Source organism: Tripterygium wilfordii, chromosome 23, assembly GCF_013401445.1.
Source record: "Tripterygium wilfordii isolate XIE 37 chromosome 23, ASM1340144v1, whole genome shotgun sequence".
Lineage (NCBI taxonomy): Eukaryota > Viridiplantae > Streptophyta > Magnoliopsida > Celastrales > Celastraceae > Tripterygium > Tripterygium wilfordii.
This window is the reverse complement of record NC_052254.1, coordinates 3,530,051-3,545,128: the sequence shown is the minus strand read 5'-3', so window position 1 is coordinate 3,545,128 and position 15,078 is coordinate 3,530,051. Positions and strand designations below refer to the sequence as shown.

Genomic DNA, 15,078 nt, shown 5'->3' with positions numbered 1-15,078 from the left:
ATTTGAAGTATACAATCCTAAAGATAATCAGTTGGGACCTGGGATTGAGATGTCATTCTTGACAGATGCAGAATGCGCCAAGCAACCAACATGGTTACAGGCTTACAGCATATCAAAGGCTCAAAGCTAGTCCACATATTCCATCTTGCAAAACCCACAAATAATGTATCTAATGCTTCAAACGATATCTTATCTTTGTAGGGGATACAAGAGATTTCTGCAAAAATATTATTACTTGACCCGGAACTGACAATAAACTGCAACCAGATTCTGTGAGAACTGATCCATTTTCAACTCAAAACCCGGCTCAGGCTGACATATTAGTCTGCCGAGAACCACAGTTGGTTTAATAAGAAACTGAAAAAACATATATCAGTTGTGACTACAACAGTTTCAGGTGGTTTAGACGCCTAATTCTAGTGATCTTAACAAGCAAAAGAAGAAAGAATGATAATCAAAATTATCAATCTTACTACAACAAGAAGTAAAAGTGAACAAATTAGGGTAAATTTACTGTTCTTTTGCTATTCTTTTTTCCATCCTTATACATGCCTGTACCGATCAATCGTTGATGATAATTCATTGAAACTTAAGTCCTCGTGGTAACTTCAAGGTCTGGAGAACAATCAACAGGGCACTCCAGTCAGCAGATGGATATAGTTAACACATCAATCCAACTTGAACTCCTCAAGCCAAATAAGAACTTCATTCCTCTTTGATGCCACCAATCATAAAGGAAAAGGTGTCAATAGTTGGAATACAAATCAGAGAAACAAATTAATAAGTTGCAATCAAGCATATTCATATTCAGAGATACATGAGCTAGAAAATCAGCTGCATAGAACTGTTTGCATTTCGTCACAAAAAAAAAGCACATATTGGGCTAATACATGGATTATTCTCTATTTCTCTGTTGTTTTATCTGTATACAGCTATACACAAGTACACAGAACTGCAGCATAAACATGTATTGTAATTCTGGAGCATGGCGAATTTTTATAGTGTAACTTAACACCAAAGCCGGATGGTGGTTTAAAAATGAATTCAACACAATATGGTTAGTGAGGAGCAGGACACACACAATACCATGAAAATGGGGATCTGAAAGGAGATTTCTTGCCATTTGGATCGCTGGCCATGAAAATGGGGATCTGAAGAGAAATCACATTCTGACATACAGATTTTGAATTCACGGGAAATGTAGTAATTAAGTTTCACTATTATGATTCAAGCTCCAAATAACTCTTGAATCTCAAATTGTTATCTATTTTTTGAGCCTTAGTGAAAACAAAATACGAATAAGAGCTTTTTGTGGATAATCCTAGGAATGAGAATTTCCTTCATCTCTGCCTTCTTCTTCTTTTTTTTTACAAGAAAATTTTTATTAACGGCACCGAGGGGGTGCAACCCAAAGAAGGCAGAAAAACAAATCAAGGTTTAAGCCTCTCAAAAATATTGGAACAAGTTCCACTAAAACAAAGTTTAAGATTTGAGAGCCAACTTTCCTTCATCTCTGCCTTCGACAGCAGAACTGTTTAATAAAATATAACAGAAACAGGATTTTCAGTTGAACCATCATAACTTTCCACATTAAGACATTCGGGTCAAGTGCCCTTCTACCAAAGTGAACACTATTTTCCACATAACAATAGAAGAACCACGAAATCAGAATGTCAAAGTTGTTCAACTCAAATTTCTAGCTAAAACTGGGAACATGCTAAATGTTATGTGCTTTCAGGGATTACTGTTATCTGTATCATACCATTATAAAGCTCCATGTTCGCCCTGGATCGTTGTAGCGAGCAAGCAAACAACCCATCTGAGGTCTAAGACCATCTCTAATAAGACTAGACCGCAATGCTTTCTCTTTCTCAAGAGTGATATCCTCAGTGGGTTTTCCACTGAACTTCAATACTGCTGCAATGCCTCCTTCCACCTTTCTTAAACCAATTGATTGTTGATTAGGATCTGGGAGACTGGACAAAGAAAGCTGCTTTTAACTGCTTATGCTATGAAATAAAAGTAATAGTTTTAATTTTAATGAATTTGATCAGTCTTATGAGCTTGGTTCCAAACGAATCCGCTACCAGCTTATATCTGTGTCCAATGGAAGAACAATCTGAATGGACACTTTGGATAGCTCGGCATCAAGTGCCTGCGTGAAAACAGGAGTAGTCATGGGTATCTTCTCCCCTTTAGAGTTCTTTCCAAAAATATACCTACACAGATTGAATTGATTATTTACAACATCCAAGTCGACAATCGACAGACAACAAAAACATAATATATCATGAAAATTGCTCACCCGGCAACATCATTAAAGCCAGTTGACCCCGCTAGTTTGTCCCCATTTGTTTCAACCACTATAAATGAACTGTACCTTCTTACCTGTGAATATTCTCAAATCACATACAACCGATATGGTAGAGAAAACCAGTAGAATTAGGTTTCACTCAAACCAAAAAGGTAGGAATAAGAACACAATTTATGGTCATTCAAACATTTTCTCCAAGCTAAGGCAGGCTGACCTCATAATCAGCAGTCCTCTTAAGTATCTGATATTTTGGGGATTCCAACTCTGGAGTCTTGTAAATCCGCAACTGAAAGAATTAGACCATACCAATTATAACAAGTGATGGCAATTTCATTTCCAAATGACAGTCCTATACGATCATACAGTTAAAAAAAGAGTGAATACCTGCTTAAATACATCCCACAATCCTTCTAAAGAAAAATATTCATTTCTCTTTATTGAATCCCAAAAATCCTTCAAATTAGAACACCATGAATTAGTGATATCTGCTGATTCACAGAGTGTATCCTTGTTTTGTCATCATAAGCAAGGAGAATCATATACCACGTGACTGCAAAACTTCCCAGTCTCTGGGTTGATGCCCATTACAGAAGTTCCTGTAAAGATCAGCTCTGGTTTATATGGCAGAAGGATAAACTTCATCACCATAGTCCATCTTGTAGTTAATTCATAAGGTCCTGTCTATAGCAAGTGCAATCAGTCCAAGAAGAAAAACCCAAAAGAAACTAATTGTTGAATTGATCTTCCAACTGTCATCAAAACATAAACACAATCATACATTCTTTTATGATACACTATCATCCATTCTTAAAAATAAATAGAAATTAACAAGCTTTTAGATAAAGCAACTCTGCAACTCTAATGGAAAACTTAATTATTAAAATTTCCCTGCCTCTCAACATCATATCATATATCAATGTCCAATCTTGGATTACAAGTAAGGAATAATTTTATCAACAGACAACAGAAATCAAGTAACATCAATCTCAATAAAGAAAATTCTTCAATTATTTGAATGCAAATACAAAATACATCACTTGGTCTATCAACCAAAAAAGAAACTAGTAAAAAATGCAAAACCTGCTTAACCCAGTGCAAGTAGAAGTCGGGTCTGAAGAGAATCTTCAAGAGGGAAATGTTGAAAAGATAGCCAGTTATGGTATCATGTTTGGTAATTGGGTCCCTGAACTTCACTTGCTCATCGTACGCCCTCCGGTCGATGCCTTGATCATCGAACAGGTGCGGAAGATCATCGTACAAGAAGTCCACCAACTGCTTCACGTCCACAGTTGGCCTTGGCTCCACCAGGCTAAGCCTGAGAGCCCACTTCAAATTTCGGTCAGTTCTAAAGGCTTTCTGTTTGGTTTTGGTTTTGAAGGAGCAGGAGTTAGTGGGGGATTTACCAGGGGCGCTTAGCCGACGGGAGGTGACGCACAAGGCTGGGTTTGGCCGGGAAATTTGGTCAGCAAGTTGCGCGGTGGCCATTTGCTTTGTTGGGCTAATCAATCAGAATGACGACTTCGGGCTTCTTGGATAGACATTGTAGATGGCATCACTGAATCTGAGCCACACAAATGGTAGCCATTACCTAGCCCAAACTCTTCACATTAGCCCAAAAGTTTCGCCATTTTTCTTAAATTTCAAAAATACTAAATTGATCAAAAGATGTTAATTTATTATATTAAAATTTACGAGTAGAAGTGTAGAACCCTAATCAATTGCAATGGTGCCATTATGTTGGGGAATAAGTGTGATTTTTGTAAATTTTGTTGCATAATGGATCAAAATGATGACACAACAATATCATTTTGATAGCCTTATTTTATTGAGCCAAGCATATGAGGGCATGGATTTCGGTTGGCCCCATGCTAACCCCCTTGCTTACTTTTTGAAAATTAGTTGGTTTGGCTTCGACATCCTTGACAAAGCAAGCACAAATGTATTATTGTGTGGTATTCATATCCCTTCTTATGTCATATCACCAAAACACGTATAATGACCCAGTAACAATAGCTAAGGTTAAGAAAATCAAAGGAGTCAAATATAAAGTAGGTAGGAATCCAGTTCTATATTGAACACTTCACGTAAAAAACCTAAACCATTAATTAAAAGAAGAAAAAGAATACATTTTTTTTGATAATCGATAACTAACATGCTTGTCATTTGAACATGTCCAAACTCTAGCCTTGAGGCCCGTGAGACTGAGAACGACACCATAAAAAATTTTCATCTCACTACAAAGTAAGTTGGACCAAAATCGAATGCGTGGCCGCAAAAATATTGCTCCCGGTATGAATCAAACTTAGGACCTTCAACTTCATATAGTTTGATACCAAAAAAATTCACCACTAGGCTACCTAAGAGTTCTGTTGCTATAATACCACAAAAGTCGTACAGATTGAAGTCAAAACACACCTACAACGATATTTGTCCCAACTATATATAATACCGACAATTGGTTATGGTGCAATAAGTGTAGCGATACATTAATGAATCTGAAACAATAAAACACAATAAAATATTCTAGTACTGGTTGTGAACTTTTTGTATATCATAATTTTCTATTAAACTATTACAATATTCTATTCTATTTAATTGATAAAATAAAAACATTAACTTAATATTAAAACAAAACTAACAACACAAATGTTAAATTAATAAAAATAGAAAATATTAAATTAATAACATATAAATTAAAGCTTACGCATACAAAAGTTTAATCGAAGAACAAGATTACGAGAAAATAAACATATCGAACAACAATATTACTAAGTATTGCTATGAATATTCTACAAATGCTCCACAAGGTCAGCTTGAAGTTGAGTATGCATTTCTCTGTCTTGGATGCGAATGTATTGGTCAATAAAGTCTCGAAACTTTCCAACTTTCCATCTACATCCATTTTTTGTTGAAAAAAGGGTTCATGAGCTTCTACGACAGACTGAATGCGAAGGAATAGATCACGTCGCATTCGAAATCTTCTTCTGAATCGATTAGGAGGATAAACCGGATTCTCTGCAAAATAATCATTGACAAGTCGTTTGTGCCCTTCAATAAAGCCACGATTGATATACAATCGTGGAGTACGTGATGATGAGACTAGCATCCTCTCTAACCTTTGTTATTCCACTTCGAATACGAGCATCTCTTCTAACTCTTCATCGGAGGAAGAGTTGAAAACAAATTCTTGAAACCATTTTTTAAAAAATGAACCCATTTGATTGTGGAAATGATGATAGCAAATACAATAGAGTTGAAATTGGAGAGCAAGAATGAAGGAAGCAATTGTTGTAAGCAACAAATTGAGGTCGCCTCTTTTTATAAATTTAGAAATATAACCGTTAAAAATCTTTACTTTTCAAATATAATCGCTAGGAATATTTACTTTTCAAATATAACTGTTAAAAATTTGTACTTTTGAAATATAACCGTTGGGAATATTTGTTTTTACTTTATTATAAATTAATAAATATTATTAAAAAAATTTACTAATATATTTTATTTTTAATTAATATTAATTATTTTGTCTAAAAATTAGTATATAAACTAGATTATATTTCGTAAACATTTTAATCCTTACTTGAAATCATATAATACACAAAAGAAATAATAAAATAAGATGAAACTAATATTTTAATACGATAGAGATTTAGAATAGAGATACTGATGCAGTGCTTGTTGAATAGAGAATCTGTAAATTATCAAAAAGTGATATTTTGTAGATAAAATAAAGAATCTGTTAAGAAATACAATGTAAATGCTCAATGTGAATGCTCTAAATAGCTAAGTAGATACAGACTTTCATGACATCACAACCCGAAAACACTCTTTTATAAATTTAATTAAAAGAAAAGAAAGAAAGAAACAAGATATCCAAATGGTCAACGTCTACGACCCTTTGTGGCAATGGTGACGATTGATGAGCCGCTATAAGGTGATGTAATGGAATGTTTATGATAAATATTATAACCTTGATTTTCTGCCGTGTATGTGCGCGTGTGTGTTGTGTGTGTATATATATAATATATATATATATATATAATATATAATTAAATGAACCAAAAGATACAAACAATAAGCTAAAGCTAATCACTATAGTGCACCTTACATATAGAATCAAATTCCCTGTAATTCATTTTGCCATCTTGTGGCCTGAAAGCTGTCATGTCACCAAGAATCCAGACTTTTCTGCAACCTTCACCCAAACACCAAGGAAAAGAATGGTGAATTTACATTTCAAGGAAAAGAAATGGTGAATTTACATTTCAAGAAGTAACAGAGGGGAAAAGGCAAAAAAAAAACACCCAATCTGAATCCCTTACATAGTTGCCTGTGTATATATATAATAATCACGCAACTCCCAATAATGCAGTTTTAAAAACCCTAACATGAAAAAGGCATCCATTTCCACTACCACTACCACTTGGCATTCTTCCAAAAAAATCCCACATTTCTTGTGACCAGAAGATGCTGCCTTTACCACAAATCAAAATTTATTACTACCTACGTGTCCGCTGAGCTGTCATGTGGATTCCTAGTTGGCTGGACAACATGGCATCACCTATTACAGAAGCATCAGGTTAACCACACCCTTCAAGCACAGCTACACACTCCCCATGTGTTTCACTTGTGCCAAAATGGGTGCACCACCTTTTCTTCCCTCTACATAAAGCACTGCACTACCCTCTTCCCTCCTAAGTACTACAACACATTCCAAGCAAAAAAACACAATCAGCTACATTATAGTTGCTCTTATATATCCTTCTTTCACTCTAAAACTAGCCAGTACGAAATGTCTCTCTTACCCGAGATGGTTGTTGCCTCATGGCGCAAGAAGCATGTCGATGGAGATGATGATGATGATGACGACTATGATTATGCCCCAGCAGCTTGCTTAGAAGGCGACGACAATGGAGATTATGATTCTGCTCCTGCTCCTGCTCCTGCAGTATCCATAGAAGGTGATGATGACGACACTGACTATGATTATGCTCCAGCTGCTTAAGTAGATTATTAACAATCAAGATTTCAGTTTAAGGAGTATCCAATCATCGCGGGATTAACACCTCGTAGTTTTGTATTTAAGAGACTGTAATAGCTGTATTAGTGGATCTAGAACCCTCTGTCCTAGTTAGAAGCACCTAGCAATGGTTTGTCTTGAGTGACTCTCCACACTAACCATTGATGGCATGCTTCAAATCATGTATTATTTCAATAAGAATGGATAGGCATTATTATATATAACTGTAGAGAAAATAAAAGCATCGGAATGTAATTCCTTGCTAAATATGACCTGTTACAAGGAGAGTGTTTTGTTGAGGAGTTCCGCAGCTTCATTTGCATTGCTCATTTTCAATACAATAAAAGTGCAGTAGTCTAGTGCTTTCTTCTCCCAAATGAGGCTGCAAAAAACTTTGACAAACCAACAAAATCCATTTTCAATAATTGGGTGATTTATGACACCCACAGACGTTAGCACTCGTTTATATCAGAAAGGGAGCTTTCTTCATAAAAATACAATAGCATATAAGTTCTCATCTTCCATTTCATTTTGTTCAGAACCCGATGATGGTTTAGCTATCCTTTCTAGCATGGAGTGTATTTCTCTAATTTCTGGGTGAGATAGATCTCCAACAACAAACTCGTGGACTATTCCATTAATCTCAATTGTAAAAATCTAAAACAACTAAAGACTCTTGTGTGTGGAAACACAAAAGAGGGAATATCTAACCGATTAGAATAGAGGAGTTCAAAGACTGAATCTCATAATGTGAAGAACTTGTACTGTTGTACAGGACATGTATTCAAGTTACAGAGAACGAAGATAATAAAAGCTATATATACAACTATTTCACTAAACTAAAAGGGTGACGTGTCTAGCTCTTAGTCACAAAGAATAAATATATAGAAAATATTAATTTACAATATCATTTTCAATCCGGAACTGTTGGGACTGCCTTTGTTTTGTTATTGCAGACTTCACGTGAGAGATTATCTGGTAATATCAATAGAACTACATCCAGGAAACTTTCTGATTCCAAGTTCTTTCATTTTCCTTCTTGCCTTTGTTACATCTTCCCATCTGTCAAGTGAGGCATATCTATTGGCAAGAAGAGTAAGAACACTGGAATCCTTCACCCCTAAATTCACCAACTGTTTTGCCACACGCTCACCAATCCCAACATTTCCATAAATTCTACAAGCACTAAGCAAAGCGCCGTAAAGTGGGACAACCACTTCATTATTTTGGCCAGGTATCTTCTTGATTAACTCCTCTGCTTCATCTAAAAGCCCACCTCGACCAAGCAGATCAATCAGAACACTAAAGTGTTCCAACTTCGACTCAATTTGATAGACACGTTTCATGGAATCAAATAACTTGCGGCCCTTGTCTATGAGTCCTCCATGACTACAAGCACTTAAAACACCAATAAATGTGATATCATCAGGTCTAGCCCCAAGTCTTTCCATTTCTGAGAACAACTTGAGTGCCGCATTTGTCTTACCATTCATGGCAAGCCCACATATAATCGAAGTCCAAGTGGCTGCATCTTTTTCCCTTAAGCTGTAGAAAATCTCCAAAGCTTTCTCTATGCACCCACATTTAGCATACATCTCTACAATAGCAGTGCCAAGAACTGCATCCATCGAAATTTGGTTGTCATCTATGTATTCGTGAATCCATTTCCCTTGATCTAGAGCTCCCAACTGAGCACAACCAGTAAGGAGAGCAACAACTATAAATTTATCTGGTTTAACTCTGTTGATTTGCATCTCTCGAAACAATGCCACTGCTTCATCAAAACGATTCAATTGCACATACCCATTAATCATAGCCGTCCAAAGAACAATATCTCTAGTTGGACTTCTTTCAAACAACTTTTTAGCTTCATCAAGCTGACCACAGTTCACATATCCGGACATCATACTTGTCCAACAAATGACATTCTTACTCGGTATCTCATCAAAAAATTTACGAGCTGTACTCAGACACCCACATTTACAATACATGTCTAACAAAGCATTTACAATAATTGGACTAGTATATCCAAGCTCTTCATTAACATAACGATGAATTTCCTTCCCAAGTTCCAAATTTTTTAATGCCGCACAAGCTGATAGAGTGCTTATAACTGAAGCCTCATCAGGCTTTAAATCACTGTGTTGGCGCATTCGCATAAAAACATTAATAGCATCGTCAAATCTCCGGCTTCTAACATACCCAGAAATCATCACATTCCAAGAAACCACATGTCTTTCCGGCATTTCATCAAACACCTCCTTCATACACTCAATATCGCCCAATAGTGCATGCATATCCATAATTGAGCTACACACGTAGGTATCAAACTGAAGCCCAGATTTTACGACGAACCCATGAACCTTTGCACCCTCCAAAACCTCTCCTAAGCACGCAGTCGCTTTGAAAACAAATGGGTACGTGAAATTATCGGGTGACAAATCATCTCCCCTCAATTTTGAAACAAGGAAAGTGCCTTCCTGAAGCGACCCTTCTTGGCAAATGCTTTTATCATGAGATTGTATATAAGCAAACACAGGTGCTGTATGCAATCAAACACTGTCTCTGCGTAGCGCAGGCTTCCATGAGACGGGTCCGCGCAAAACGCCATGAGCTTTTTGACAGCGTCCGGGCTCTGATGGATCCCAACCCTGAACATCTGGGCACGGATTTGTTTGAGATGTGCCATCGATCTGCAGTTCTTCAGAAGAGAAATGCATGATTTCTGGTCGAGCCCGGCCGTGACCGTCTCACTTAATGGTGTTTAGACTCATCAAAAAGCCTCTTACGAGGATAGAAACTCAATCCCACTAAAATATATTGTCTTCTACGAAATTTCAGTTCACTATGGATACATCAAATTGTCCTCAAAGTTTTGTTGGCTCATCGTCTAAGTTTGATAGGGACTTGAGTTTCATTATAAACCACATGATTTGAGGTGTCCCAACCGACGTGGGATATCATAACAAAAAATGCCGTAAAAAAATATGAGACCCTCAGGAAAAAAGATTGAATCCCAAATATCATTTTTTATATCCCACAAAATATTTTTGTGAAAATAATTTGTATATCATTTAATCACTACTCTCCTATGACCGGATCTGGGTTAATGAATATTTGTTCACAAGTTTTTTTTTTTTGGTCACAAAACTTAAAAAAAAAAAAAACATTTTGTGAAGAAAGTAAGAAACCACATGAAAAGAGTCAAAGACTCAACTCTTTGTTGTTTTGTCTTCTGTTTACGAGTGTGAATGTATGATTATGGGTCAAGGGGTGTGAATAACAGGGCCCAAAAATTTTATCGCAATTGACCATGGGCCTGGCCCAAGCACAAAATTTAGCCCATAAGTTAGTAAAGGTTGGGACTTGGTGAATAATAGGATGGGAGTTGATATTGGCACACGAACTTCGATTCATTGCACACACATTTTTTTAAAATATTTAAGTTTACCAAATCAACCTTATGTAAAATTACCTTAAACTTAAAATCTATTTATTCTTTGCATCCATATTTTTTTACTCAATACAATTACATTAAATTAAACTCCGTAACCCTAAGCCTCAATAGGACAGTGTTTGGGTTGGACGGCGGTGTTAGGGTAGGTTGTGCATGTTACAGGGTGTATGTATCTTTGATGCAGTTTGGCTAGGCCCATTAATCCTCAACAGGAAAATTAAAGTGTGTATTTTGTGATTAGCATATATGAAATGATAATTTGGGAAAATTAATGTGTGTATTACAAAAAGAATGCAATGTATTAAGTAAGTGTGTGCATTGAATCGAAAATCGTGTGCGAATAACTGCTCCCTAACAGGACTGAAGACTTATTGCGATTGACCAAGGGCCTGGCCCAAGCACAAAATTGAGCCCATAAGTTATTGCAGGCCGGGACTTGTACTCGTTTTCCACTTTTCCGAACTATGAAATTCAAGTGGGGAGTGGCGGAGTAAGACGCAGAGCAACGAAGTTGATCTTTTGGAACTACGAAATGACGGTCGACGACGAGAACTCGGTATACGTAGGAGGGCTTCCCTACGACGCCACTGAAGATTCCGTTCGCAGGGTCTTCAATATCTACGGCGCTATTGTGGCCGTTAAGGTCTAGCTTTTACACCTCTTTATCATTAAGCTATTTTTTCTAGGGTTCTTACGCCATTGGGGAATTTGTTTTGGCCGTTTTGGTTATATTTTGATTAGTCAATTGTTTTTTATCTTGATTAATTGTTTAATCTTGATCTGTCTAATTGATTTTGGAAACTGAACCTTTTAGTTAATTCATTTTGGGTACTCAAAGTGTGAGAGCTCCAAGGAACACCAAGTTTTTGAACCATGAACGAAGTCTATATCTTTCAAGGAATTCCCTTCCAATAGTTAGAACGTATGCATTTCGTCTTAAATTACTTAGCGTGTGAATCGATGGAACGGAATCAAATCATTTTTTCAAAATATGTTTGTTCAGTCCAGTGTTTTGTTTTAACTGGACGATGCATGCCTTTTTTTTTTTGAAAACATGGAACATTTCAGATGATGCACACCTTTAACGCTTTTTTGGTGTGCTTGTATGCATTGCTATACACTTGAAGTTGAAGAGGGTATATGATTGTGATTTTTTTGATATTCTTGCCGCAGATTATTAATGACCAGAAAACTAGAGGGAAATGCTATGGTTTCGTGACATTCACAAATCCTCGTTCTGCAATTGATGCCATCAATGATATGGACGGAAAAGTATGTATCTTCTACCTTTTTGACTAGCAAATATCTGGCATCACTATCAATGCTATTGATGCCTGGAATATTGGTTTTCTGTTAGATTTTCAAAGTTCAAGTTCTTTAACATTGTTAACTGTGTAATCAGACTATTGATGGACGAGTTGTGCGAGTAAATGAAGTAACCACCCGAAGTCAAAGATCAAATTTCAGTCGAGATCATGTTCGACGAAATGCAGATAGGGGTACCAATTGGGGTAGGGCAAGAAATCAAGAAAGGGATCATGATCGCGATGAAGATCGGCATAGGGATCCCTACAATGATAGGTCAAGAGAGCGAGGTCATTCTTGGAATCGCAATGAAGATAGAGAAAGAGGATATGATCCTGCATATGATCATGATCAATCAAGGGATCATTTTTTAGATACAGACCAAGATCTGGAGGACAATGAACGAGATCACAGTGATAACTATGAACAAGAGCGCGAGAGGGACCGTGATTTGGATTGGGATCAAGGTGTGGACGTTGATGTAAGCAATGGTCACCTCAAAACTGCTATCATAAACAAAGATCAACACTTCAGGAAACACAATGGGTAAGCTACACTTCTTTATTGAGTTATTTCATATGCCAATTGATAATGGAGTACCTGTAATTTTTTATTGAATATGAAAATATCATGAGGTGAACATGTGACCTAGTAGTAAGTAGAGTTGCAAGGGTGCATCACAAGTTTAATTCCTGGAAACAGCCTCTCCACATATTATGTGGGGTAAGGTCTACGAACATCTTACCTCTCCTTGACCCTGCCCACTGCGGGAGTCTTGTGCACAGTGTTGTTTACTTATGTAAATATAATGATGTCCTGTATTTCTCTTACAAAATCTAGTAGTTGAAACGTTCTTCAGAAGTAATGCTAACATTATGTCGCTTTTGTTTTACACATCGGCTGGACATTTTATTGAACTCTGAATTTTTGCAGTTCTCCAGTTATTGACCGACGTAGTAGAGAATTATCATCTGATTCATCTGGCCGTAAATATAAGCGTCAGGTGAGGCATAGTTGGCTTACAGAATGCTTGCATTTGCGTATACTTGCATGGTGTTGAGTATGGCACTCTTTTTCCTGAAGTGTGTTCAGGTGGAAGAGCAGATTGAGAAATTAAGCCAAAGGCGTGAAGATCTCAAAACAGAGGTTAGCATTATCTTTAGAGTTTGTATGGTGAGAAGAAAATAATAACCACTCGTCTATGTTCACCATTCATAGTCACTAAAATCATGGATGCTGTAGGATGTCTCGTTCTGAGAGACAGGTTTTGTGGTAACTTGCTATGATTTATGAATACTCCCTAAAAGTGTTTAACACAAGATTTATGATATGCTTAGCTTTTGACTAAATAAAAGAGCACTTTCATTTTCTCCTGGTTGTTAAAAACCTGCAAAAGGTTATCCATAAGTTTTATTGGGGCTGTCTGTTCATTTGCCTTTTTTTGTTCCTTAAATCTTTTTTAGACACACACGTCTGTGTGTATACTCTGAAGTTAATATTAAATTGACCATTCCGTCAGGTTTCTCTGATGGAAGAGCAGATAGGCGAGAAACACCAGCTTATTTTAGATTTGCAGAAAAAATCCAAGGTACTGTTATTGTAATTATTGTTGTGCATTTATAATTATACAGTAGCTGGTATTGGCTCATTTGTTAGTTCATTATCGGTATGTTGATATTCCATTTTATTGGAGTTTCATGATTCAAGGTTAGTTTAGTATTGTTTCTGAGATTTGTCTGTGACTACAGAAGCTAGAGGATGCCCTAATTTCAGCGAAAAAGCTTTCTTCTCAACGGCAATCACAACTGAGCAAGGTAATCCCCATTATTATTTGTTATTTGTTCACTCCATTAACCCATTGGATGTTGTTAATGGCCAGATTTTTGAATGATCTGCAGCTGCATAAAGGTTTTCTAAAAGTAAGGGACTACACTGAAAAGCTAAAAAACTGTGAAGAGGAACTTAAGGTTCTAGCCTCCTCACCCTGCTACGATTTTTATTTATATGAATCCCCATAGTTAGAGATGTTTTGAGTAACTTTGTCAATCACATTGTATGATGTCAAATGTTGATGCATTTCAATACCACAGGCAACAATGTCAGTTACTTTTGATATGATCTGATGGTTTCTTATATATATATATATGCGACATTTCTCATTTTTGTGTTGTGGTTAATTATGTGCTATCATAGAACACTATGGTGATGAAGTATTCCCTCGCGATGAAGGGTGTGGTATAAACTATAAATCTGTTAACAAGCCTGGTGAAAGAGAAAATTAGGGTGGTACATGAAAATACTAACTCAGTGCTTTCCTTTTCAGTATCTTGTTGATTCTTCCATGACTGGAAATGAGATGGGTGATAATGCTGGTTCAAGGGATGGAGTTCTAGCAAATGGCAATGCATGAATTCATGCTGTAAGTTGTGCAACTGACTTATAGATCGTATTTGTATATCACAAATGTTCATATATGATATATGCAGTAGTAGTAGTAGATCTTATTGGATCAAATGTTAAATGCCCTCTCTAATTCGAAGCTCGATATCGCGGAGTCATATTAATGTCTAGCAAGTACATCTTTATTGGATGAAAATTTCAAAATGCGGTCAAATTTCGATACTTGATCCTGTTTGTTTCTGAGTCACAACCCATGTATTCTGGCTGGTGGCACCTTTTTCCTTTTTCATTTCTGCCCATTTTTGCGTCGATGATATTGGCGTCGACTTGATCTTTATTTTCCCCTGCAGATATTAATGAACAAAGTTGTATTGTTGTGCACGCTTTTGTATTCATGTCTCATCAAAATCTCACTCATGCCCCGTTAGATTAGAACCATTGCAAGTATTTTAATAAAAAATCAATATTGGGTCTACCTCTATTACATTAAAAATCAAGTTTATAAATTTATACTATTGTACCGGTACCAATACACACTTCCTCCCCTATATAAATTTACACCATTGTTGTTGCTCTAAGAAG

General features: G+C 36.5%; 2 protein-coding genes and 1 pseudogene across 3 annotated transcripts; 1 reads left to right on the top strand and 2 right to left on the bottom strand.

Moving 5' to 3' along the window:
• Nucleotides 1–164: 164 nt before the first annotated feature.
• LOC119992886 lies at nt 165–3,897 on the bottom strand. Its single transcript, XM_038839698.1, has 8 exons — nt 3,395–3,897; nt 2,858–2,995; nt 2,699–2,767; nt 2,529–2,600; nt 2,306–2,388; nt 2,088–2,219; nt 1,763–1,976; nt 165–713 (listed from the first exon to the last, which is right to left on the bottom strand). The coding sequence occupies exons 1-8, from the start codon at nt 3,797–3,799 to the stop codon at nt 669–671; spliced, it is 1,158 nt and encodes a 385-aa protein (XP_038695626.1). The 5' UTR covers nt 3,800–3,897; the 3' UTR covers nt 165–668.
• A 3,891-nt stretch (nt 3,898–7,788) lies between these two features.
• On the bottom strand, nt 7,789–10,098 carry LOC119993607 (annotated as a pseudogene).
• Nucleotides 10,099–11,240: 1,142 nt separating this feature from the next.
• Nucleotides 11,241–14,723, top strand: LOC119992863 (zinc finger CCCH domain-containing protein 25). Of its 2 annotated transcripts, none has more exons than XM_038839666.1 (9): nt 11,241–11,434; nt 11,965–12,063; nt 12,194–12,642; nt 13,030–13,099; nt 13,189–13,242; nt 13,616–13,684; nt 13,845–13,910; nt 13,995–14,063; nt 14,420–14,723. In XM_038839666.1, the coding sequence occupies exons 1-9, from the start codon at nt 11,324–11,326 to the stop codon at nt 14,504–14,506; spliced, it is 1,074 nt and encodes a 357-aa protein (XP_038695594.1). In that variant the 5' UTR covers nt 11,241–11,323; the 3' UTR covers nt 14,507–14,723. The 2 variants fall into 2 exon arrangements, with proteins under 2 accessions (XP_038695594.1, XP_038695593.1); XM_038839665.1 differs by having other exon boundaries at nt 13,180–13,242.
• Nucleotides 14,724–15,078: the final 355 nt, after the last annotated feature.

What these genes read in the sequence shown, in the direction of transcription:
- LOC119992886 (XM_038839698.1), bottom strand. Translation starts at nt 3,799, where the DNA reads ATGGCCACCGCGCAACTTGCTGACCAAATTTCCCGGCCAAACCCAGCC. An exon ending in GGCTTTAATGATGTTGCCGG is followed by an intron (nt 2,220 to 2,305) that starts GTGAGCAATTTT and finishes CAATCTGTGTAG; the next exon opens with GTATATTTTTGGAAAGAACT. An exon ending in GAACATGGAGCTTTATAATG is followed by an intron (nt 714 to 1,762) that starts GTATGATACAGA and finishes GTGGCATCAAAG; the next exon opens with AGGAATGAAGTTCTTATTTG.
- LOC119992863 (XM_038839665.1), top strand. Translation starts at nt 11,324, where the DNA reads ATGACGGTCGACGACGAGAACTCGGTATACGTAGGAGGGCTTCCCTAC. An exon ending in GGCAATCACAACTGAGCAAG is followed by an intron (nt 13,911 to 13,994) that starts GTAATCCCCATT and finishes AATGATCTGCAG; the next exon opens with CTGCATAAAGGTTTTCTAAA. An exon ending in ACTGTGAAGAGGAACTTAAG is followed by an intron (nt 14,064 to 14,419) that starts GTTCTAGCCTCC and finishes TTTCCTTTTCAG; the next exon opens with TATCTTGTTGATTCTTCCAT.